Source organism: Pagrus major, chromosome 1 (genome assembly GCF_040436345.1).
Source record: "Pagrus major chromosome 1, Pma_NU_1.0".
Taxonomy (NCBI): Eukaryota; Metazoa; Chordata; class Actinopteri; order Spariformes; family Sparidae; genus Pagrus; species Pagrus major.
This window is the reverse complement of record NC_133215.1, coordinates 14,903,081-14,929,017: the sequence shown is the minus strand read 5'-3', so window position 1 is coordinate 14,929,017 and position 25,937 is coordinate 14,903,081. Positions and strand designations below refer to the sequence as shown.

Here is a 25,937-nt window from a genome sequence, read left to right as displayed (position 1 = left end):
GAAAAAACAAAATGAAGCAACATAAGGTTTGACTCTGTTGGGATTGGTCCTCTGAAATGAAGCACTGGTGCTAAATCCGGAGGCAGAAGTAGGTGCTACCAGAGGTGTAGACTCGAGTCACATGACTTGGCCCTCAGTCAGCCGTGAGTCATGAATCTGATGACATTAGACGTTAATTAAACTAAATTTAAAAAGACGTGCACAACTGGACTTTGACCGTAACACCAAACACTTACAACTTCACTTGGACTTCAGCCTCTCAACTTGAACTGTCCTATATTCTCCCCATGCAAATAAACGTTTGTTTTGTCAGGCAAACAGTAAGTATTCACATTCAAGAAGCTGAAACTAGAATATTTTTGGCAATATGTAAGAACTGGCCACCTACTGAATTCATATTCAACAAAAAGGGGACAGCATATCACCAGAGTAAACGCTGACTGCTGCCAACTGTAGCTGCCATTAGCTAGTTAGCTCAGTTAGCCGTGCAGCTAGCAAGCTGGACTGGGAGCTTGGAGCACCGGGGAAATGTTGGTGTTTACACTGCTAGCACAGGAGCTTTGGAACCAGGAAGGGGCCGGGGCTAGCTGGTTAACATGCTTTGTAGCACAGATGTCATAATGTCAAAACTGTTATTCTTTTACATTCTGTTGATAATTTTAGTTAAGTTTTGAATATTTTCCACCACAATTCTTATATAATATATACATATTGCACCTTTAATCAAGTGATCACTTACTAAAATTGTTGTAGATGAATTTTCTGTCAAAGTGTTTCAGCTCTGTGTCACAGTAGTAACATACAGTACAGAGACACAACTAAAACTTTGCTTTTAATTGTTCAAAGTTGTTTTTGAGTAATGAATAAGATTTTTTAAAAGCAATTATTACCTATGCATATAGATTATTGTGTTTAAACTCATAAAATGGCATTACTTTTTGTAAAAGATGCTCAATGACTAGCAAAATACTAAAAAAAAAAGAAAACTAAGTTTAGGACTTAATGGCAAAAACCTGAGACTTGTTTGTGGGCTGCAGAACAACAGCACTGGCCCAGATCTAGCTGTGGTTGAAAAAAAAAATAAAAAATTCAAGTTTTCCATTCTTCTGTACATGCAACTAATGCTTTAGCTCATTTTGTATCTGCAGAGCTCATAAACCATTTCAGTTTCTGCAGCCTCACACAACACTTTCATGATGAGTTGGACAGGAAGTGAATACAAAACACAAACCCTGTGGGTAATTCTGCTATGTCACACTCTCTTATGGGAAACAGCTGACGTATATTATAACAGCCTTGCTGACTGACTGGCCGTTGAATATAGTTTACTCACGCTCCAAATCCAAAAGCGTACTTTTTTTTTTGAGAAGTTATCACATTTGGCAACCAAAACAACACCCCAAGTTCAACTATGACACACGCCCAGAATTCATCCCAGCCAATCAGAGGCCGCTTGTGTCCGTGTCAAACCACTCAGCTGCGGAGGGGGCGGGCGGCTCGGGCTGTTGCTAGGGTATGTCCCTAATGACTTTTACGCCGTCAAGCCAATCAAATCGCGCCTCACCGTTCTCAGCCTGCTCATAGGCTAAGACACACCCGGAGAGCCCGCCCGCCGGCTTTTCTGATTGGCCAACGGTGCGATCAGTCACCTCCCCTGAGTTTTAGTTAGGTGCTGTTGATACTGACTGTAGTTTGGAGTCATCAAGACTCAGAACTGAATATAGCAGCGCTCATACATCGCTGTGACACAGTTTTTAAAATCTCCATTCCATTACTTCATGACGTGTACATTTGTGTAAATAGATTACTTCTATTTTTTTTAATATATATATATATAACGAGACAACAACAAGATGGAACTTAATTCTCTTTTAATTCTGCTGGAGGCTGCAGAGTACTTGGAAAGAAGAGACAGAGGTATTTCAAGCTTAACTGAGAAGTTGACAGCATTTCTAAGCTAACGTTTAGCTCGTGAATGGGTCGTTAAGGATGGCAGCTAGCTTAATATCTGTGTGTGTGTGTAAAGTTTTAACGTGCCCGGACATAGTGCAGGTATGATGTCACTTTACAGACAATGGGACATGGGGCAGGACATTTGGGAGCAAAGTGGACCTAGCAGCCTGTATCCTAGCTTTATTTTATGACTTGGAAAGCGTGTCATGTGTTTATGAGCTGTGTTTGCTGTACGTCTGTCACAGGACGTGTGTTGTGTTCACTCAGTATGCGGTGTGTTTTGTGCGTTAGCTCGTCGGAAATGAGTAAACAAGAGTGACATTGAAAATGTGAGCCTGTATCAAAATGACAGATGCTTCAAACGTGCTCACGTAGCCTCGATTGTGTGAAATGTAGACCTCGATGGAGGTCTGTATGGCTGTATTGGAAGCGATTATTGATGATCGATCACGCTTTGCTCCTCTAGCCTCTCCCAGCAATGTCATGTTTTGCTATGTGACTCACTGACAGCTTATTCTCTGCACAGTGCATTAACGTGTGTCTTGTTTGTTTCTCTCCATAGAGGCAGAGCACGGGTATGCGTCTGTTTTACCGTACAGTAGCGACTTTTCCAGAAAGAAAACGAAAGCCTCGCCAATTTCCAGAAAAACTCAGAACAATAGGTAAATATAACTCTCGCTGTTTCATCCCCCCCTCATTTGTTTCACCTTATAGGGTAAAAAAAAACACATGCACATAAGTGGAGCAGGAGAGCTGTTTTCATGCACACTGCCATCTCTCTGCTGCCTGCCTGGGCTGGGCTCTCTGTTTTGGTCTGTCCAATAAACACTGCCACGCGTACACTGTCAACTCTGCTGCTCCCACTCTCTCTCTGTTTCACACACACACAGTCTCTCTCTCTCTCTGTCTCACACACACACACACACACCTCAAACCCTCCCCGAGCTAAGAAAACACACATGGACGTGTAATAACCTTTCATTTCTGCACCCTGTCTCACACGGTTATCACTCAAACACCAGTGCAGAGCTTTGAAATGCCTTTTTATTTTCATGTGGGTTTTGGTGTGTGTGTGTGTGTGATGTCAAATGAAAGTCTCCTTCCTCCACCTCCTCACACGCGTTTTTTTTTTAGATTTGCACCGTTGCCGTCGTGGATCGAAGCTCCTGATCGGAAGTATCGATTGCTTTTCATTCTCTCCTCATTAAAGTGTCATTAAGGCGGGTTCGTGCAGAGTTTGACCCCATTCATGTGCTGTTACAGCCTGCAGATACTGCTGCAAGGCCATAAAGTAATACAGGAGGACATGAGTTTCACTTTCGGGTTGGACAGCTGGTTAAAGGTCATTAAAACCTCAGCACGTTAACCTTTAATTGTAAACATTATTGACTAATCTGCCAATTATGTTATCGATTAATCAATTAATTGTTTTGCCATTTAGATTAAAAAAAGGAATTTCCCACTTAAATCACTTGATTTGTCCAATCATCAATCCAAAAGCCAAAGATTCTTAGCTGACAGTCATGCATAATTCAATCGATTATCTTTCGATCAATTAATTGATTAATCCTTTCTTTCACTATGTTTTTCTAAGAGGGTTTAAACTGATCGATCAAATATTGGGCGCGCCCTCATCATGAATCCCTTTTTATCTTGAAGTCACATGACCCTAACTTGGGGACTTTACATCCTAGGCTACATGTAAATACATTTTCGTAGGATTATTTCATGTCATTCTTCTGTTAATGTTTTTTCGTTGGAATTCTCCTGAAACATTCGCTTGAAGTTTCATCACCAAGAGCTCTGGCACATCAAGATCTGATGAAAAAGTCAAATCTCCCATTGGCTAATATTAGTTTAGGGAAGCGCAGTGTATTTCCTCAGTAGTGAGTTACGTCAGTGCACGTACGGCATAGTATCACTGTTGTCATTACACTCCCTTTAAAGGCGTAGACTTTTGTGAATTTGAAACTGATATTGTTATGAATGACAATGCACTCTCCTCCACATTCCTTTTATTCAGTCTCTGACAGAGGAGCACAATTATTTTAAAGTGTGTGTTAGTGTGTGTGAGGGTGTGTGTGGCGATGTGGCAGGTGGGTGTGGTGGCTGAAACAGACACTTACACACTGTGACACACACCAGCACCAGGCATGCCCCCCCCCCCCCCCCCCCCCCCCCCCCCCACACACACACACACACACACACACACTTCTTCTAGTGACTGCACCGAGGGCAAATTCCCCAATTCCCTTTATACTCTCCTGCAGTTTTTTTTAAAACATCAACAGGATGCTGGGAGAAGTGAAGTAAAAACACGTTTCATGTTTGAACTTTACATTTATTTTCAGCTGAACAGAAGCTGGCTGTTGGTTGAGCAGCACAATGCTTTGCTTTGTAGAAGCAGAAACTGGTGTTTCAGCGTTTGATATCATGATTTAAATCTGCAAATTAAAACAGATAACATGTTTTGCCATGGTGCAATATTCAGAGCATGTGGAGGAAAAAAAAAAAGTCTGCACATAGAGAGAAGAAACCCTGCTTGAGATTCCTTTTTGTTTTTACTCGTAGACTGCTCGTAGATCAAAATGCTCCTTAAAAAAAAGACAGAGCTTTCCTGCTGCACCCCCTTGTCACGCTAGATGTGAAATTAAAAGTATAAATAGAGCAGATGACATGAAAAAACCTGCTTTGCTTCTTTTGGATCCATGAAATCCTTCGCTGCCAATGTGGGAGAACATATGCGAGGTGCTCTGAGGACGAGCAGCGTTTGGCAGCGTTATGCTCCATAAAAAGGGCGATATAAGGCTAATTCACAGGCCTTTGATCAGCAGGGCCAAGTTTATGACAGCAGAGACATTTGCATGCCACATCATTCTTTTACATAACATGTAAAGGTGTGTGTTAACCATGTGCATACTCTTCCTTGTCAATCTGCTATATGATTTCCTGGTCATGCCCTGTGCTTTGACTGGGGCGTTTCCCCAATTAGGGGAAACGTTTGAATAGCAAAACTTCCTGCATGATGACATAAAGCTCTTTGTTGTCCTTTTTGGATCAAGTTTATTCGCAGCAGTGCGACATCCAGAGCTCCGTCTGGGATGTTTTTGTGCAGACGCCACATTATCCCAGTTGCACGTTCAACTGTAACCCGCTTTTTTTTTTTTTTTCGCTGTGCAGAAGTCTCCTCGACACAGCTGTGGGAACCCCTGCTTCACGAGCACAAGGGCTCTCAAACAGCGGAAAAAAATTTGAAAAGGCTTGTTGTCTGTCTGGCCTTTTGTTGTTGCTGTTTTTGTTTTTATTGCCGTGGTGGTATCCATGGCGGTCTCATGAACAGAGGGCCTGTTTCAGATGGACTGCAGTGTCCTCGCTGCACATCAGGACAGGGGCTCTCCTCGGAATAGCCCACACGCTGAGGAATTCTGCAGCGTCTCGGCCTCCAGACGTCTGAGTGTGTTTTTATCCCATGTCCATGCTGTGTGCAGCAACACCAGCAGTGTGTGTGTGTGTGCATGCTGTTTGTGTGTGTGTGTGTGAGAGGGGGGAGTGTAGAGGGTGGGGGGTTGTTGTGCAGTGTCACAGATACTGCTCTCTCTCTCTCTCTCCCAGGCTCATTTTTGCCCTCCGCTCACACTATCTGACAGATGTCACACAGACATGGAAAAAGATTTAAAAAGCTCTGTTTTTCCACACTTTGTGTTTGTGACCTTAATTCTAGAGCACGACCAGTACTCTGTTTTTGAGGCCTGATATAAATATGTAACCGAGGCAGGGTATTTTACACTTTAACCATAAACTTCATCGTCAAAAATGACACCAGCACACTGAAAGAGTAAACTTTACAGGGAAAGTCTAAGTGACCCCAAACATCTTTTTCTGCATTATAACATCCCAAAAATATATATATCTGTGCATATCCAGCAACATGAACGCCAACAGCGATATATGTGTGATAGGCCAACATCGACCAACGGATACATCGATCAGGCTCCACTTAAATCCTCTGCAAATGAATGAATGTGCAGCATATAAAACCCGTTATTTACATTTTCTCTCAGGTAAAACTTTATTGTACAGCAGCAGCTTACAGCAAAATTCAAAAGCCTTGAAGCCTGAAGCCAGAGGCGAATCGACACAGTTCTTTGATGTCTTGACATATTTTTTCCCGAATGTTCCTCAGATCTCCTGTTTCTTCCAAACTTCTTACTTTCATCTGTCTCATGTTGAGATCAAAACATTAACTAACCAGGCCTCACACCTTGGGATTATTCATCACACCACATCCTGACTCTCATCTGATTTTAAGTCTTTGTGTAGTATTGTGGCGCACCTGACGCTAATCCTTGTCTTTTGTCTGTGTCCTTTCAGATCGTCGCACAATGAGCTGGAGAAACACAGGTAAGGTGACATCTGAGGCCCTTTGACCTCTCTCACGTTTGTCTGATTTGCATGCGCCCGGCACCCTTTTGAACCCTTTGTTACAGTCACATGTCAGATGTTTTCCTCTCCGTCAAAAGCTCCAGATCGGATCGGGGGTCATCTTCAGAGAGATTTAATCAATTAATTTGTTGTGTCTGAAAATGGATAATAGGCTGATTTCAAAGAGCACCCTCATGTTGATTAGATCTGTCTTCATTTTTTACGGATGAAGCTCGTTACCTTGTATAGAGAGGGAATCCTGTCAGTAATGTGATAATCCGGCCCAGACTGACGCCGTGAACAGAAGCGGGTTGAATCTGGCCCTCTCCCATAGACGGCACGCGCACACTCATGCATCTAACTCCAGTTCACAAACATTGGTTTTTTTTTCAGCTCATGGTGATGTGATATTCTCGCTCATTAAAGGCACCGACGTCTGTTTTTGCTCTGTTTTGACTTCACCAACAGGGGAAGTGACTTTACAGATCTAAAGGGGTTTCTTGTCAGGAAGCAAAAGCCCCTCTTTGATACAAAGAAGCCGAGCTGCTTTCAGGAAAATGTTTTTTTTCTTTGGTGCTTTTTTGCATCAAGGTCACCCAAAGCTTTCTTTTTTTTAAAAAAAACTGCCAGCTACAGAGGATTTAGGAAACAGCTGATGTGACTATCAGCATATGAGCAAAGGCCGAGAGGGGCGTGTCAGGGCTGTGTGTGCATGACACACTGTCAACCACGTCGAACGATCGGGGTTTGCCAGTCACATGTCTGTGAGTGAGTAATGGATGTGTTGTAGTGCAGAGAGAAACAAGTGCAGACATATTCCTCCCTGACCTGAGAGACAGAGAAGGCCCCTGCTGATTATTACACACTGCAGGTGTTGAGACACGACAGTTACCTCAGCGTCCGGGGACGGGTGTGGTCATGGTTACCAGCGAAGTGACGTCCAGTCAAACTGACAAATGCAAGTGCCAGTAAAGTCTTCCATAATCAGGTTACTCACTTCCTTTGCCATCACTAGCCACAAGTTTTCAGAGAATACTTTTTTTTTTTTAACATCTGGCACTGTGTCATGTAAAATCGTGACTTCTCTTATTTGTTCACTGTTGCTTTGGCCATGACGGAAGCATTTAAATAAAAATACGAACAAATGCAGGTCACACTGCACCGCTTCTTAGCGACTAGTGACGCGTTTTTAAAAGTAATACCCTGCCGTCGTTTTTCTTTCACCTCAGACCGTGGAAACATTTCAACCTACTTTATTTGTAATGACAGGCCCCGCAGTGTTAGTCATCATTGTGATCCTTTGCAACATAATGCATCCAACACCTCCAACATACAAGTTGACTTCAGGCTTTAGGACAATCATCTACAGTGTATTATTCCTGTTGCAGTTTGTGAAATTAAGTTCACCAGCTGGAAATTAATCGACCACAATTTTAACGTTATTTTCAAGCAAAAGTGACAAACATTTGCTGGTTTCAGCTCCTCAAATCTGAGGTTTTTTTTTTTCCTTAGTTTTGTATGAAGTGTATTGAAATCTTTTGGTTTTGCGTTCTTGGTTTAGCAAAACAAGCACATGAACGACGTGCAACAGGCCCTTTTCAGTGTGTTGTTACAATTTAGAGACCAATAGAGCTGCAACAAATGATTGATCAAAATAAATTTGAGTTTGATAATTTACTAATCATTTGATACATTTTTTGATCAAGTTTGTCAAACTCGTGCTGCTTTTTAAATGTGAGGATTTGTTGCCTTTGTTTGTCATTTATGACCGTAAATGAAGAGTTTTGGGGTTTTGGACCATTGATTGTACAAACGAAGCAATTTGAAGACATCACTTTGGGCTCTGGTGAATTGTGATGAGTGTTTTTCACAATAATTTTACATTTTATACAAAGATTTATCGATTTATTGTGAAATCAAGCAGCAGATTAATCAATAACCAAAAAATGTGTTAAATGCAGCCATACAAAGCAAATGAATTAATATCAGAAAAAATATACAAGACAGTGATTCAAAGCGAAACGTTAGATTCGTTCCGGCCCTACTGGTATGGTACTCAAAGGAATTTTCAGTATCCTCGGTTGATCTCTGTCTGTCTGTTGCTGATTCATAAGAAAAGTCCTGTTCCTTTCCAGCAGTCCTGTTCAACCAGTTTAATGTGCATCCACTCTGAGCTTCAGCCACGTCTAATCTACGGCAGTCCTGGTATCGTTTCCAAAAGCTCGACCTCCCTCACGCCCTCAAACACCACTCCAGGGAGGTGCTGCTGCTTGAGCCCTGACTCACTGTCTTTGTTTGGTCATGTGTCGGTGTGTTTGGTTCACGCTGGTGCAGCACAGAGCCATCCTTGTGTTTGTACATTCACATGGCAGACAAGGTGACTGATGAATGTCTGGTTCAGACGCCGGAAGGCCCTGAACGTATTATGAATAGTCAAATAGTGGTTTACGAATGTTATCTTGCAAGTAAGGATGAGTGTACATGCAACTGATACCAGATGTTCTGTAGGAATATCAGAATTATATAAGGAAATATCAGCATCAACAAAACAAGCCAAAGTTCGAAGAATTTTGTCTAAAAATTTACCCAGCCCTCCTCTGACTCATCTGTCCATTTTGAGCTAGTGTCAGTGTCTAATGTGACAGCTTTCATATGTTCTCTTGCCTAAATTTATCTTCTTCCTGTGGACATCAGGCTCTCATATGCATGCTAGGTGTCTCTCATGAAACTGACCGCTGCCTTGGCAGCCGTTCAGGAGGCTCCCTGCATATATTTGTGCCCTGCTATCAGAGTGAGACGTCTGGTCGGGTGCCAGCAGCGTCCCACAGGGTCGCCTGTCCTGACATAACCCGCTTATCTGCTGCAGCCCGAGCGCGGCTGTGACAGCTCTGTGTAGACCATCTCGAGGGTGACTCTGCTGCTTTTTTATTCTCTCATCATTGCATCGGCTGCACAGAATCAGCTTGACGTTTCTGTGCAACCAAAAAGCTACTGTGTGGTTGTTCTCGCTGGCATTGCTTCCTTCCCATTTCTGACTTCAACCGCTCTCGATCGTGCCTATGACGACTCTTCCACGCCACAAGTTTCCTTCTCTTGAAACGCCAAGACATTGCGAAACTGCAGAGGTTTTGTTTTCCCACATATCACCTGTTTACAGGAAATCTGAGTCCACTCGTCTCAGGCCTCTATCTGGTATGTTCGTGCTGCTTCCCTCAATTGAAAAAAGGATTTACAGTTTCTATTTTTACCTCTCCAGACACAGACACCGCCCATGACTGTCAGGTGCTCTTGGTTTCATTTCTGAGATCAGCCAGAATGATGCTCAAAGTTTGCACATTTATTTCAACAAACAGGATTCTCTTACAATGTCTGTCAGGCGACAGATAATGTGCAGCAACTGTGTGACACCTTTTGAACTTAACTTTAAATTTACATGCACTTCATGGCCACAGGAGCAGGCACTCAGTTTGTCACGGTCTAATCTTCTCTCTAATTAAATTTACTCTCCCAGTGTCTCGTACTCCCAGCTGTGATGGATGACTTATTTGGCTTCGAGGAACTCTTTCCCCTCGAGTGAAGCTCAGCTCCTGTGTGTGTGCCTGTCTGTGTGTGTGTATAGGCCAGACGGGCACTTCACTGAGCTGTTTGAGTTACGACGGCGTATCGGTGGGAGGGAGAGCCGTCCTGTTACTTCACCTCCATGCCTTCTTTCTTTGTCTCCGTCTTTCTCCGGAGACCACATCTGTTTTTTCTGTTATTTTTTCCCTCCCTCTCCTCATTGTGGCTCTCTTTTCTCACCCCTAAAAAGTGTCTGAGTCAGCAGAAACCTGAGGCAGTAAGGAGGAGAAAGGCAGCGCTCGCTCCTCACAGAGGGCCTTTATCACTCTATACTGGCCCTCCTGCCAAAACTCATCTGTGCCCGTTTCTCTGCTTTTGAGGTATAAATCTTCTTTTGTGACAGGCCAGGCTTTGATGGGCCTGTTAATCCTGTTAATCTGCATTTTAATGTGGATTATAAACTGCACAGCCGTTGTAAATACATCTGAAGTTAAGGTCATACTGTGTCCACATCCTGCTTTTAAAAACGAAAGCATTCTTTAAAGAGTTAAATGTCATGTTTGTCTCTTACAGACAGCTATGTAAACAAAGTGGAAAGCTTCTTTATTCCTTCCAGTTTGGATTTTTTGGTGTGGCATTCACATGCTCACATGATTGCACGCGGGGTTTTGTAGTTCCTCAAACGCCACACTGTCAGTTACATTCCTCACGTGTGTGTGCGGTGACCTGGAGTCATTAGGCCTCCATGGGCAGTTTATAAGCCAGAGTAATGAATGTTGTCCTGTACACGCTCGGATCATGAAGGCACATGAAGGCCAGGCAGTAATCTGTAGCGACACGTATGTTTCACATGAAATCAGTGAACTTCAACTTAAGTTAAAATTAAGGTATATGTACTTTAATATTGAGATATTGCTCTCAAAAATAAAACCATTTATAATATAAGGCTATCTCGTGTGGCAAAACTGGTCGACACATTTCTGTCCTCTCCTCATATATTTCGTCATATTGCCCAACCTTACGTCAGACTGGGTTTGTCCAAACTGTTCTTGTGCGTTTACTGAAGTGGGTGGATGTGGCCTCAGGACAGTCTGGGCTGCAACTCTTGAGAGGCTGCTGTATATGGACAAAGAGTCCTAAACCAGCCACAGCTGGAGGTCAGCAGCAGAGGTCACATGTGGAATTTCTCCACCCTAAGGTCACCGGGCGCTGAGAAGCTCTCTGGCTTGCTCAGGTCACGCCCGGCCACGATCGCAGCGAGGCTGCACGTACGTACACGGTCTGTTGACGATTGTGTGTTTGCGTAAGGCCTGTGTAGGATCTTCTCAGGCTTTTTGTCACACGGAGATATTTGAGAACGTAGACCTACATTTAGGTGAGAACGTTCCTGCTCCCTCTCAGGTGTTGCCGCTGCAGGGTGCTGCACCTTTCTGTGTCAGTAAACTTGTTTCACCGCCACAAAGCAGCTGATGCTCCTAAAAACAAGAGCACAGGACACACTTTTAATAGCAAGGTGCGTACACAGCTTTGGGCTGGGTTTGAAGGGTAAGGAAAGACAATTAGAGAAAGAAGAAAAAACGGTTGGGGGTCCCTCAGGCCTTGTGTGAGCCTGGAGAAGTGTAGACATTCTTGAGCGTTGCCGAAGGGAGCGACGGGAGGCAGTGTAGGACGTGGCTGCTCTGTGTGTCGAGCATGCAGCCTGAAATTCAGGTCAGCGGAGTATGCACACATACGCTGGAATGCAGAGTTAAGTAAGAGAGGCTGTTTAGGGGGGAGAGTTGGTGGGTGGATGGGGGTCACATAACTAGCAGGCCGAGCTGAATGCCCCGCTTCCACGTTCGGCGCTCGCTTGTGTTTTTGGCAAGCAGGGAGTCACAAGCGAATATTTGTTTGATTATGCATTGATAGAGCGGATTAGAGCTGCAGGCGGTCTGTCACTCGTCAATCTGTTTTTGTCTCTCCTTTATTCTCTCTGGTGTGGTTTTAGTTTCAAATACAACAACGGCAGTTTGTGAACGTTTTGGCTCACAATCTGGATAATTTTGTGCAGTAGAAATGTTTCCTCTTCTGTTTTTTTATCGAGACTCTCAGACTGGACCCCACCCCACCTCCTTCCAGACGTAAACAGACAAAGTTTTACACTAAACATGGAAGCTGGAAACATCCTCTCATGCCACTAGATTCCTACGTGTTAATCATTGACGAGGAGTCATTATAGAGCCAGAGCTCCCCTCGTCAGGGGAATGTGTTTATTGAGCTCGCTGAACTTGTCTCTGCTAGTCCGTCCGACGTGTGCAGATGTACTTCTCGGTGCACACTCAGCGGAAGGCAATTAATGTCCAGGTCTGTCATTTGACATTGTGTTGAAATGATTCAGGGATGCACAGGGAGACCTTTCTTCAGCCCTCCCTCTGTTTGCTCACACGCTCTGCTCTTTAAATTCTATCTGACATCTGTTTTTCTGTTAACACCAGTGTAAAACGGCTGTGCTGGGGAAGGGATTTTGTAATGATCCACGCTCTCTAACAGGGGATCGTTTTAGTACAAGCCAAAAACTCAAATGAATCTAATTGCTAGGCATCCCCCCTGTACGCCCAGTGGAAATTCCAGTTTGTTTTGTGGAAATACTACTACACCGAGTGCGCTACCTAATTCTGCAGTTTCCTGTGTTTTAATCACCAGCAAAGCACGCAGAGCTCATTCGAGCTGTGAAGTAAGCAGGCCCCTCCCTCTGCGTGCTGCTGCTGTTGTGGTTGTTTGCTGCTTGCGTGTGAGAGCAGAGTCATGTGAGAACGAGCTCCATATTCCTGCCGCCAGGAGAATGTGTTTATGGGGGGGGACTTGTATTTGTCTGTCTCGGCTCACAGTTGTCACAGCACACATTAGGTGGGTGCGGCGTCCTCGATGACAGAAAACAAATACAGCTCAACTTGTATCAGCGTGATAAAAGCGTCTCGTGCCTCCCTGTGTGTCTCTGGTGTCTCAGACATGGGAGGCGCGGCAAACCGCTCAGCCAGTTTCGTCTTATTTTTCTGCCCTCTGACGGCACATCAGAAATCTGTTCAATGTAAACATGTTGAGGGCAGGGCAGGATGGTGACTGATGAAGGGCTGCTGAAAGGCCCAGTGTGTGCGTGTGTGTGTGTGTGCGTGTGTTGTGTTTGTCGGCCGGCCCCTGGGTAGGGTCCCTCCATCTGCGTCGTACTCCCCCAGGAACCTGCCAGCCAGATGTGGAGCCACTTCACTGGCAACCCCAAATTCCACCACCTCAAACTTGGTGATCACACTCACGCAACGCAGCCCCCACTTTCACTTCACATAACAGTGCCGCGCTGTAAACAAGCAGCCAGATGCATAAAGTTTTTGCTTTGGAATAGGTGTTTTTGGATCCTACTGAAAAGTCAAGTGATAAATGAAGGCTTTAAATACAAAATAAGATATTTAACATATGAAAGAGTTACTGAAAAGAGTATTGGATGACTAAAAAAGATGGGTTTTTTTAAGGGAAAAGAAGAAACATTCCCTTTTAGTACACCTTGAATCTTTTTTTTTTTTATAGCCATAAAATCTGTAACCGTAAGACTGTACTCACCAAGTTAACTGTTGATGTCTAGAAACAGCAAGTCTGATGCAGCCAGATGTTCATACAACCTTTGAACCAACTTAGTGGTTAGGCCTAAAAAAAAAAGAGCATGTTCGGAGGTAAAACTTAAAGTGAAAACATCCGAAATGTAAGTTATCCTGTAAGTAGGAAAATACAGTAGATCAGACGTCTTTTTAGCAATGTTATCGTGTTTTCAGATCTCTGGCCCAAACTTTAAAAATAAGATCCACATTAGAACTGGCTGGAATCCTTTAAGCCCTTAAAAACACAGTTTAAGGGCTTAAAGACATTTTGGAGATGTCAAATGACAAATTGATAGATTGCATTTTCAGATTAAGTCACTATTGTTCCTGCTTAAAGCCGAGCAGGCCGGGCAGTGAATCCCTCACGCTGATGTCTCGTGGGCTCGAGTCAAAACAACACCAGGGGCCTGGTATAGCATTTTCTTTTCTCTAGACTCAGCGGGGAACAAACCGAGTCAGCTCTGGCGGCGAGAGGAAACATTGCCGTGGTGTTTCTGATGACCTTTGACCTTAGTTTAGCGGCTTTGGCTCCTCGCCAGACAAGCCACTCGGCCCTGTGCGTATGGGTTGAGGAATGCGCTGGGCTGCAGCGAGCTCATTAAACAGTGCAGTGAGTGAGGGGTGAAGGCCCGTTGTTTGCACTGGCTTGCCTTCTCAGGCCCTGCAGCTCATTGTGTACCAATGGATCTCCAATCCCAGATCTGAGTGTGTGTGTGTGTGTGTATATGTGTGTGTGTGTGTTTGTGGAGACACTGTGAAAACTGGTCACGGTCACCTCTTTTCACTGGTGCAGAACACATAACTATCCTTTCATTATACGCAGGCTGCTGCAGATACACTGCTCGCCTTTGACTTAAGCAGCAAAACAAGATATCTCATGGTTCTTCCAAGGCCCAAAGTGTGAGCAGCACATCCGTGAGAGTCTGCACCCAGTAACCTTGGAGCGTAAGTCAGCAGTTTAAACGGCTCGTTCCAGTTTCAGAAGCGTGCAGCGTTTGGAGCAAAAGTTACTTTTTGTCGCTCTCCCTCTCCTCTGCGTTCGCTTTGTTTTGGCACTGATGGAGAGGGAAGAAGAGGGGGGAGGGCCGGAGATCAGACAGGAATCATCCCGTGGTACTCTGCACGTGAGAACAGTCAGGTGGTCATTTCCCTGCGGACACGACTTCTGAGCAAATCAAATTGCAGATTTACTATTAAATCCTCAGCTGCAAAGAAATTAAAGGCTGTGTTGTTTTGTTGTTGTTTTTGCAGTTTTCATTTCTGGCAGTCACAATAACTTTTCAGTGCTAAAATGCTGCTTTTGCATCATAACAGTGCACAATTTTTTCAGAAAATTGCCTTAAAATTAGATTATTTGGGTTTTAAAAACACGTATCTTGAGTCTCTCTGTCCATTGTACATAGACATCGTTGACACACACGAGCCAGGAATCTGCCTTCACTACAAAACCTTATGTGACTCCACACAAATAGTCCCGCACTGTGACACTATTCATTACTGGAATATGAAAGGACCGTCCTATTTTCAAGCCAGACAAATTGGAAAATTTGATGTGATTCAGAACCACGTGGGCCAGGCACTGCCGTTCACGTTCATCTGGTGCCACACTTTGCATGGCTGTTTGAGGCAATTTGATAAACATTGCGTGACCAGGGCTCGGCTCAGGAATAACAATATCAGGAGTGAGAGAGGGTCCTGACCCCCAGCTCCAAATCTGCTGTGTGCACTCGAAGGAAAAAAAAGCGAGTGTGTCTCTCGACAGGGGAACATGTGCCGCTGGGAGGGAGCTGTCAGGGACACGCTGCTGGGTTTAACCAGGTCCTGTCTTATTGATATGCATCAGAAACATGAAGCTTTTGGATAGAAGGAAGATGTGAAGCATTTAATGCATCTGCAAGAGAAGCTCAATTAAAAGAAAGAGCTTGTTTATGTCTATTCAAAAGCTGCAGTTGGGTAGTAGGGAGAGAAAAGTGCCACTAAGGAGTAGGTATTTCTTTTTTAATATTTACATTTTTGAAACTGGTAACATATGACCAAAATCAAAAGTCACACAACAGTATGACCATTTGTCGTACCGTACGCCACATTTCCACGACCGCAACTTTCCCCAGGAACGGGGAACCTTTGGAGGATTTTACCTGCCAAAAAGTCCCTGCTCAAGGGTTAGTACTCCCCAACTGTACAGGATTTTTTTGGGTGAGGCCTGCAGCTTGAACTTTTCTGATCGCAGAAGTGCTGATGCCTGTCAGTCACTATGCCTATGTGTAAAAGCTATTTCATACGCTAGTGGACAAATTTGCTTAATCTTCACGGGTCTCTGGACAGCAGTGGAAACACAGATGACAACGGGCTTCGGGAACCTTTTAGGTTCTTAAAAGGTAGTTTCTGAGACTAAAACTTTCGGGTAGTTTGTGTGGAATCAGCGCCATATGCGCAGTGACTTCCTTGAGTACTGTCAGCGTTGGGTTGCCAAATCTTCAGCTATTACTGTAAAAAAATTTTATCCTACCTTTTTAGCCAGAAGCTAAATTTCCTTAATCGTGTAAACTCCTCAGTGGTCCTGAGATACTTTAGATCATCTGTTAGGAATGGCATATTCCATTACATAATATCCTTTTGGTTGGATTTTAATTGTTCTTGAAAGGTTTTCCTTTAGTGAAACTCAATAAAAACATGGGTACGGTTTTCCTCCAGGTCACCTGGTTGTCTGCCTTTGATTTAAGGTGTAATGAAAAGAAGCGGTATTTTCTGCAGGCTTGAATACCAAACAGTGCAGACATTCATGTTTGTTTTTATGTGGTAAAAGCAATGGTGAAAGTGCATCTGTGCACATTTCTATCCCTCTGCATGCCAGGTAAAATATGTGGTGAGCACACAGGTGGGGCCTGTGATGAATAAGTCGGTAAAAACGCCAGAGTTTTCTTGGAGGGGAGGAGGGGAGTCAGGCAGAGTATTCGGGGGAACGCCTTGTTTTTGTTTTTCATTACAAGAGAGGGAGAGAGGGGGGAGCGGGGTGCAAGATGGTGGCCCATTGGCTCAAGTTACCCTTTGGATGATGTGTGTGGAGCGCTGCCTAGTGCAGCTGAGCACACTGCACTCAAAGAGGCCTTTTTTCAACCCAAGTGAAAGTCATCCACGAGCTCGGACCCCGCTCCCTTCCAAAAAAACACTCCTAGCTCTCCCCCAGACCCCCAGCTCCTTCCTGCCCTGCTTCCCCTGGCCAGAGTCCAATTGCTTCATGTGGCTCGACTGGGGCAGGTTGGAGGTGGGCCCCCGCCCCTGTCCTCAGAAGACACTTGTTTTCCAGTGGGATGGGGTGTGTTGGTGTTGGCAGGGTGGAGCGGAGGGGTTCGGCTGATGGGGGGGAGGAATTGCCCCCTGGGAGAGGAGGAAATAAAAGACCAAGAGCACTTTCACACGCCCTGTTTTTGGGAGTGCCTGTATGCACCTGTAGAGAGGTAGAGATGGTTTAAAGGGCACTTTTGTTAATCCTCTTTATATATATATTTAAAAATCCGGGGCATTTTTATAGCTACAGCCAAATCCCAGGAAATTAAAGATGCAAGTATCTTTTAAGGATTATAATATTTAGTCACTGAGACTCTCCTGTTGCCCAAAGGCCGCCTCTGCTGACCTCTAACTGAAACAGACGGGGCTAGTGAGAGGGTCCTATTCTATGTGAGAAACACAGGCGACGCCCTTCCTGAAAAAGAAACAGGGAAAAGACTCTGTATGTGTGTGTGTCTGTGTGTGTGTGTGCATGTGTAAAGAGTGTGTACTTGTGTACTCGCTGTGTTCCCCTGTGTGCTCTGCTCTGCTGCCGGCCCCAGAGAGCTTCATTTCTCTGATTAGGTTTATTGTGCTTGCAGCGATGGCCAGTGGAGACCTTGCATTGTTGGAGTTTGTTTACCGTTCAGACAGAGTTAGCCAAAGGAACGGGAGAAAATGGGGGAAGGCTAGCTCAGAACAAAGGAACGGTTCATGGACAAGCTTGACTAATGGATGATTGAAAGGCCTTTATGAACAAATCTGAATGGACCAAGGACAGACGGGAGGGTAATCTGCTGATAAAAATGTTGTAAATAAAAAGCAGTCCTTTGAAATAAAACACAATATCCATGCAAAGTTAGTCAGCGTCCGCACCGAAGTTAACTTGGACTTCTCGTCATCATCACTGAATTAAATGCCGCATCCAGGGAGCTGTTTACTTGTGAGGGTCCAGGGTTGTTGGCCTGGAGGACTTTGGCAGGGATGCAGGGTTTTCCGAGGCCACAGTTTGCGTCTTGAGCGACCAGAGCGGATGAGAAAGTTCTCATGGCCGTCATTTTGGTCAAAAATGATTTTTGCACCTGGTCACTGTGGGTTAAGGACTCTTCCTCTGTTACTTTGAAGCCAGTAGGTTGCACTGAGGCATCTGGCAACTACAAACCCCCAATAAAAACAGAGTGCGATCATTTGCAAACGAAAGGTTCTTACAAAGTCTTCCTGAGCCCATGTGGTAATCATGAGTTTCTCATAGTGGTGAACCACGCCCCGTCCTCGCTTATGAACGACTGAGCGAAAATGAAGAGCTTGTACAAATGAGGTGTTTAACCATCGCTTTGCAGTAAAAAAACGAGTCTCAGAAAGGTTTTGGTGGTGTTTTCAGAGTCTCCAGAACTTGTCCGATTTATGAGTGAGATCATGAGTCAGTTGTTCATGTACAGTAAATTGAAGTGCAGTTTGGGAAGACCCCGTTGCAAATCTTGGTCCATTCTGCACAACTAAATATCGCCCTCAAATCACGCTGCTCTAAATTTAATTACATGGGATTCAGACTATTTATTCATTGGAACTTCTGACATGATAAAAATAATTAAATTTTAAGTTGAAGAGGGAAGACGGAAGAGGATGAAACCTCTCACAGGGATTTAAAAGTGGTTCACCGGAGCCTCTGCAAGCTTTTGAACACGTGTAACCAGCAAAACTCTGATTTCCCTCAACCCGTTGAACATGCAGCTTCTCACACTCAATCCAAAAGTCACTAGTGAAACCAAACCAGCAGAGCATCAACCCAGATCATGTAGTACTCAGTTTTCCATCACAGGAGGAGAACATGACACTCAGAGTGTGGGAGGAACAGTATTTGTTTCGCCCTTCAGGGACATAAGGGATAAGCTCTCGACAGTCTGTTTGTGTAGGTGCCTTCTCACTTTTCTGCTGGTGGATGTCTGCTGACTCACCCTTGTGCTTGTGTGTTTGCAGACGTGCCAAACTACGGCTGTACTTGGAGCAGCTGAAGAAGCTGGTGCCTTTAGGTCCAGACAGCACGAGACACACCACACTGAGCTTGCTGAAAAGGGCCAAGATGCACATCAAGGTACTTTAAAAAAAAAAAAAAAAAACCACAGCCACATAAAAGAAAAAGTGCTCGAGACATATCTGATTGAAGTTAGCCTTACAGAGCCATCATTTATTATTTGTTCACTAAAAAATGTCAAACATTTGCTGGCTCCGCCTCAAATCATCCTCAAATTATCTTTATATCTTTGGTTTCTTTGTCAAACAAAACCAGCAATTTGAAGATGTTCCCCTTCAGACCTTGTTAGACCTAAAAAAAAAAAAAATCGATCAATGAAAAATAATTTAAAGAGGCAATATAATTGTCAGTTTCAGCTCTAGTGTGAAGAAAAACGAGATAAAAGTCCCTCGGAAAAGCTTCGTGAGCGCCAAACTCATGCTCTACTTCTCCTGTTTCTCTGAGCTGTTTGGTTTTCTGCCTTGCCTTCTTTAAGTGTTATATTGTTGTCTAATCTTTCAATCAGAGCGGTTCAGGGCCTGCCAGAAAAAATTGCTCCCAAGACTGAAAGGAAAAGAGAAAACCCTAACAAACGAGTCAACAAAGTGGAATATGCAGGACATTTGGTGGCTGATCTTCAGATATGTGAAAGCACATAATTGGATGTTAGGTTTGTTAAACTCCTCCTTCTACGGTTCATTAACTGTTGCAGCTCGCTCACACTGAGAGACATGGAAGATACTTTTAAGGGCTCAACAAAACTTTGAACATCAGCGTTTGCAGAGTATTATCTGATCCTTAACGTCACGCCGAGGATGGGCTATAAATCTTAAGTGCAGTTTAGGACATGCTGTACTGATCTAGCTGTTTACAAGCAGCAACAGTGCGGTTGGTGGAAAATCCAGACGTAGCGAGTTTTAACCCTTCATTTCCTGTTTATCATGTGTGTCCCCTCTGCTCAGACAGATTCCGCTAATTCTCGTAGCTGTTATTGAGTCTTCTCGTATCAGGAGGGGTGAGGCTTCGCTTTGATTCACCACCGAAAACTTTCATATGCAAATGAGCGCAAAATCTAATCCCAAGTTGAGTCAAATCTTCACAAGATTTGATGTTTATTTTTACCCTCTAACCTCCGAACGTCACACAGCCGCATGGCTGCTTCCTTATAACATGTTGAAATTTGCTCTCGTTCGTGTCTTTGGCAGGAGATGATAGAAAAAAAAACTGATTTCATAAGCCTGCACATTCATATGTCATAAGACCACGAACATCACCTGGAATGAACTCGAATCCTTACAACAGAAATGATTCTTCAAAGACAATATGATAATCTTCTCTTGTATACTTGTGCTCACTTCTTATCTTTTAATGTACATCGACACTTTTAGATGGTGTTATTTAAAAGAGTTTTGTGGGAAGATAAAGTGCACAAAGTACAAAAAATGTGGTTATATATGTAGGTAGTTTTTTCTCGTTTGTGGGTGTAAAACATGTTTCACCTTCTTTTATTTTAGTGCAGCGATAAATGTCAAATATTGAAAATATTTATTTAAATGTGGTATTATTGTGAACCTTATTTACACAGCCCCTGAAAGGTCACAATGGGATTTATTTGTTTCTGAACTACTTCTGTGCTTCCTCACAATAGTTTTAAGATTTATTCTGCAAAGTAATGCAAGACTAGAAAGAAATCTTCCATAGTGACCTCTCAGGGGGGGGAATTTACAACAATAATATAGTATACAGGTATATTGTTAAAGGGTATCTCCGCCAATTTTACACATTAAAGTGTGTTCACAGGTCTTGGGGAGTACTACTGCATATGTGAAAAAAGTTGTATAAAGCCTTTTGTGGCTCCAGAGGAAGCTGAATGTAAAAATCGATACAGCAGGACCAGATATATCACCTATTTAGTCCACTTTATCACTGATTCTTCTTCTCCTTCATTTATGTGTCACTGCAGAAGCTGGAAGAGCAGGACAGGAAGGCTTTAAATGTGAAGGAGCAGCTGCAGAGAGAGCATCGCTACCTCAAACGCCGCCTGGAGCAGCTTTCTGTGTCCGGATCCGTTGAGCGCATCCGCACCGACAGCATGGGCTCCACCATCTCTACCGACTCAGAGCAAGGTACGCTGACTCAAACGCCATAGTAAAGTGGGTTTAGATGGCGTGCCATGTTCTGAAACGCTTTAAATGAAAATGTAGCTTCATTCTAGAGAATAATCAGAAACTCAGAATGTGCAGCTGTACTGTTTCATGTTGACAGCCCTGGGCATTGTTGTGTAACAAAGAGATGTAAATCAAATGTAAAACCTCTTAATGCAAATCAATAATGACCAAGGTATGGCTCAGGTTGACACGTACACTGTATACCCTGCAGCGACAGTATATCTGGAAATAACTGCTATTCGTGCTTTCACCTCCAGTGTAAACCCATTCAGAGCTGTTTTGCTGTTTGCATTCCTCTCGCTGTCTACTGATAAACTCTGAGCCTCACTGAGATCCAGGCGAAAAACAACTCGATGATTAGCCCCGGGCCTTGTTTGCAGGCGATGCCCCGGGGTCAGAGGTTAACACCTCAGATTGCAGGTGAAGAAATGTAGCTCTGCCCTTTAGCTACTGATGACAGGAGACTACGTTTCATCTGGTCTACTGTGGACTGGTGCAGGTTGGCTGGAATCTGTATTGGCTAGTCTCGTCTAGATCTTTGCACTGATCAGATACCACATGATTTATTCATTAGAAACGAGACCACTCTGCTTCCCAGCGGCATCCCGTACCAAAGTGTACCGTGTCAATATCCATAAACTGCTAGCGACTTGTAACTTCAAGCACATCCATACAGGGTGAGCAGGATACACTTTTTAAAATATAATATTACATTTTCAGCGCAGTAGTATCGGATCTATGTCGACCAATACACAAAGTGCAGGTTCAGAAGTTCAAAATTAGGTTCATGAACCGGAACAGGACCAGATTGAAAATGTGTGCCCTCATTCCCATATTTCATCCTGTCTCACCCCTCTCTACGATCGAGTGTGGCCGTTCAGAACAGCTACAAACGCTTCATATGGTCGTATGATCCACTTCTTTTTGACCATAACTCGAGCTGAAGGGATGCAACGTGCTGCACACCAGTGTCACAGACTCCCCTGAAATGCTTAGCTCGGACTGTTACAGTATGTTTACTAATCCTGGACGAGGTAAACACACATGCAGTTGTTTATCAATGGATGAGGATTAGCCATGGGAGCACAAAGATCTGCCTGTTTGCCCAGAGTTAATGGCTGCCTAAATCCGGGTTTAATCCACAGGCGCAGCAGGCTCCCTAATAAATATACCCACAGTTGGGTGGAAATAAACATTTCCCCCTCTCTTGTTCCGTTTTCGAGCAGTACTGGAAATAACCTGGTGTATTTTCTCTTTTTTACGTACAGAGGTGGACATCGAGGGCATGGAGTTCACCCCTGTTGAAGCGGACAGTGTGGACAGCATCAGCGACGGCGAGGAGGAGGAGGAGGACCACTACAGCCTCCAGAGCAGCTCCAGCGACACCAGCTACACAGCCACACATTCCCACAGACTGCAGCCGCACCACTGTTAAAACACCGCGCGGCCATCCAGCTTCCAACCCCCCCCCCACCCATGCTTCCCTCCCCGACCATTTGCAATTGCCAACGCTGCCCACTACCTACATCAGACCAGTCCACGACGGCGGTACACCCTGAATCTGTTCCTCCTTTCCTGGCCCCGGCTCTCCAGGAAGCACATGGGGCTCAAATGCCACTCAAGCCTTCCTGACCCTCCTGACCACTGACCCTACCTCACCCTACTGTATCCTGCCTGAACCTGCCCCTCCTGACACGCCCTGCCCTCCCGCTGCCCTCGCAATTCCTACCTAGTGTTGCTGCAGGCTCAGAGAGAGAGAGAGAGAGAGAGCGAGCGGAGCAGAATTTGTGGTTTTGATGGGGACTTCTGTGGTGTGGTAGACAGCTTTGACTTGTTGATCAGGATTTTTTTTAGGTATGCGTGTGTGTTTGGGTGTGTGTGCGTGCGTGCGCAAAAGAGAGAGAAACCAAGTGAGTTAAAGAGAGGTCAAAAACAAAATATAAGCTTTGTGTCATCTCTATGAGGCAATAACACACAGACAAAGCTTTTGCACAAAGTTTGTGATGTAAAAGGTAAAGCACTTCGGTTTGTTCAGCAATAAATGCAACAAACAGTTATTTACATCATACAGTATCTTTCCTTTACACAAGATTAACAGGAGTAGCTGTGGACAATCTCACTGCTGAGAAACGGTTAAAGATTAAAGGAATAGTTTGACATTTTTGGGAAATATATTTATTCGCCTTCGTGCCGAGAGTTAGATGAGAAAATCACTACCACTTATTTGAAGCTGGAGCTAGCAGCCAATTAGCTTAACTTAGCTCAGCATAAAGACTTCAAACGGGGAAACAGCTAGCCTGGCTCTGTCCTTAGAAAGCTCACTAATTAGCATGTTATATCTTGCTTGTTTGATCCGTAAATAAATTGAAGTGTAAAACCTACAAGGTGCTGTTTGACGGGAGGTTATGAGGAAGTCACTGCTTCTGGCCAAGAAACAGTTGGGCATGTAAACCTCCGTAAAACAGTAACTTTAAATGGATTTAACAAACAAGATATGACATGTCAATTAGTGAGCTTTTGTGGTGAATTTATTAAAATTTTGGACAGAACCAGGCTCGACGTTTCCCCTCGTTCCCAGTCTTTATGCTAAGCTACGCTAAACAGCTGCTGGCTTTAGCTTGATTTAAGCAAACAGACATGAGAGTGGTGTCAATCTTATGAGCCAACTTCCCAAAATGTAAAAGTATTCTTTGAATTTCTCCGCCCTTTAGGACTGTGTCCACGTAACCTAAAGTGAGACTTTTCCAACAGCTACTTCTGCACACGTAGTCACGTCTTTATCACCAAATGTGGCCGATCTTTGGCCAAAGACGAGCTGAAAAAGTGACGGAGCTGTAGCAGAGAAGAAAGAATGTAAATAGATGTACAGTTACTGTCCAAACCCTCATGTCTCCCTCTGGTTGGGCTGCCTAACCACTACTCCACACTACTGACCACTACACTATACCACCCTATGGTGTGGATGGACTACTAAATCAAATTAAAAAAAAGGAGTTGCCTCAGAACTAAAACTCTATTCCTGAAAAGATTGATTCAAGTCTTGTGTTTCCTCAGTAGCGAATTGATGTAGCAATAAATACAAGAGGAAGGATGCTTCCTCTGAGTGTTTAAACGATTCTGATGGACCACGAGGTGTCATGGGAGACTTTTTTACCTTGTAGACGGCGCCCGCAGAGAGCGGACCTGCAGAAAAAGGGGCAGTTCCCCTTTTTCTTTTTTCACTAATGGATCCGTCTCTACGCTCACGACGCCGTTAATCCACAATTTGCATTTCTCTACAGCTTCGTTACTTTTTCAAGCAGCGTTCACTCATGTGTGTCTGGATTTTGTTTTGTTCCGATCAACAAGTCAAAGCTGTGAAAGTGGAGAAAAAATCTGAAAAGAAAAAAAAAAAGGGCCAGCTCTAATGATTTGTTCTGTGTAGAGGTGTTCATTTTAGCTTAGTTCGCAAACTAATCACATCCAGTTGAGCTTTTGATTTCTATAACGATGCGAATGATCTTATTTTCTCTCTGTTGCTTGTTTCTGGAGCTTGTGGGCACTGCTGAAGACCAACGTAGATGCAATTTCTTCTCTAACTCGTCTGTAACTCATGCACAATAGTCACTATTGACGGAGGAGGCGCTTCTGTAGCTCTCTGACCATTTAATAATCTTTAGGCCTCAGTCTGTGGCAGTTTTTGGAGCTTGGCGTCCCGACACTTACAAAAACTAGGGCCAGTCCACCACGGCAGGTCTGACCAAAAAAAAAAAAAAATCAACAAAAGACTCAAAAGAAAACAAAAAAAACTTGCATACAGAAGAAGCTACGCATCACTAAAAGTGATATAAGCCAGTGTAGTCTATATTTCTTGTATTAAATTTTGTATTATATTTTCCTAAATGTTCTCTTGTAATGAAAAGACAAAAAAGAGTGAGTATATCTATCTATATATACAGTATATGAATAAATATATATGAGAGACAGACAGACATGAGGCCAGGCTTGTTGAAGGGAGAGTGGGGGCAGGGGAGCTGATACACTGGCCCCTCTCCCTTTGGGTGACTCTCCTGCTGTCATTCTGTGCCTTGGTGAGCCTTCGACTTCCCTCCTCCTCCTCCTCCTCCTCCCTCCTCCCTACTCAGGTCACACTCCCCCCTCCTCCTCCTCCTCCCCCTCCTCCCTCTTCTCGTCCTCCGGCGGGGCTGAAAACTTCCATTTCAACCCTCACCATGCCAAAACACTTCCGTGAGCAAGGGGGCACTTGAAGAGAGGACCTCATTTTAAATAAAGTTTCAAAAAAAAAAAAGAAGAAGAAGACGAAAAAAGCCCCTTTGTTCTCTACTGAGAAGCCGCTGTTGTAGTACACCCTCGTCCAGGCACTCCCCACCCTCTTGACGCCCGCTCGTCTGCCAGTGCCGCCTCTGTCGCAGAAAAATTTATAATAAAAAAAAAAACACACTGGTAAACTCCCATGGCAGCTTCCAGTCGCCCCGAATGGTCACCGACGGGGTTCAAAACTTCTGGGCTTGAAGCGCATGTTTTTTTTTTGTCATTTTACTATTATTGTATGTTGACTATGTGTTTGTTCAATTGGGAGTCACTGGGAGAGGAGCGATAAAAGAATAATCCAATCGATGGCAGCTTAAGGTGTTATCCTCCGCAGCTCCCAGTGGTCCGTCCCAGAAATAGTGTTACCCGTTGATCAGGGGACCTCTTGAGACACAGCAATATTTACCATCGTGTGCTTTCTGAGGGGAGGGTGGGCGGGCAGGGTTTTTTAAAAGACAAGCAGGTGGTTTTGCTTTTGACTCTGTGGTGCATTTTTTTTTTTTTTTTTTTTTTGGTGACCAACTCGATATTTTATTTTGATGAATTTTACCTCCTATCTGCACTCTCTCCATACACTGCAGGAGGGCAACAAAAAAAAAATCGAGATTTCTTTTTTTTTTT

At 44.0% G+C, this 25,937-nt stretch overlaps 1 protein-coding gene across 1 annotated transcript; it reads left to right on the top strand.

Moving 5' to 3' along the window:
• Positions 1-1,656: 1,656 nt before the first annotated feature.
• mxd4 (MAX dimerization protein 4) lies at positions 1,657-25,339 on the top strand. The gene is made up of 6 exons (XM_073473229.1): positions 1,657-1,917; positions 2,516-2,615; positions 6,325-6,354; positions 18,804-18,918; positions 20,801-20,963; positions 22,274-25,339. The coding sequence occupies exons 1-6, from the start codon at positions 1,854-1,856 to the stop codon at positions 22,438-22,440; spliced, it is 639 nt and encodes a 212-aa protein (XP_073329330.1). The 5' UTR covers positions 1,657-1,853; the 3' UTR covers positions 22,441-25,339.
• Positions 25,340-25,937: the final 598 nt, after the last annotated feature.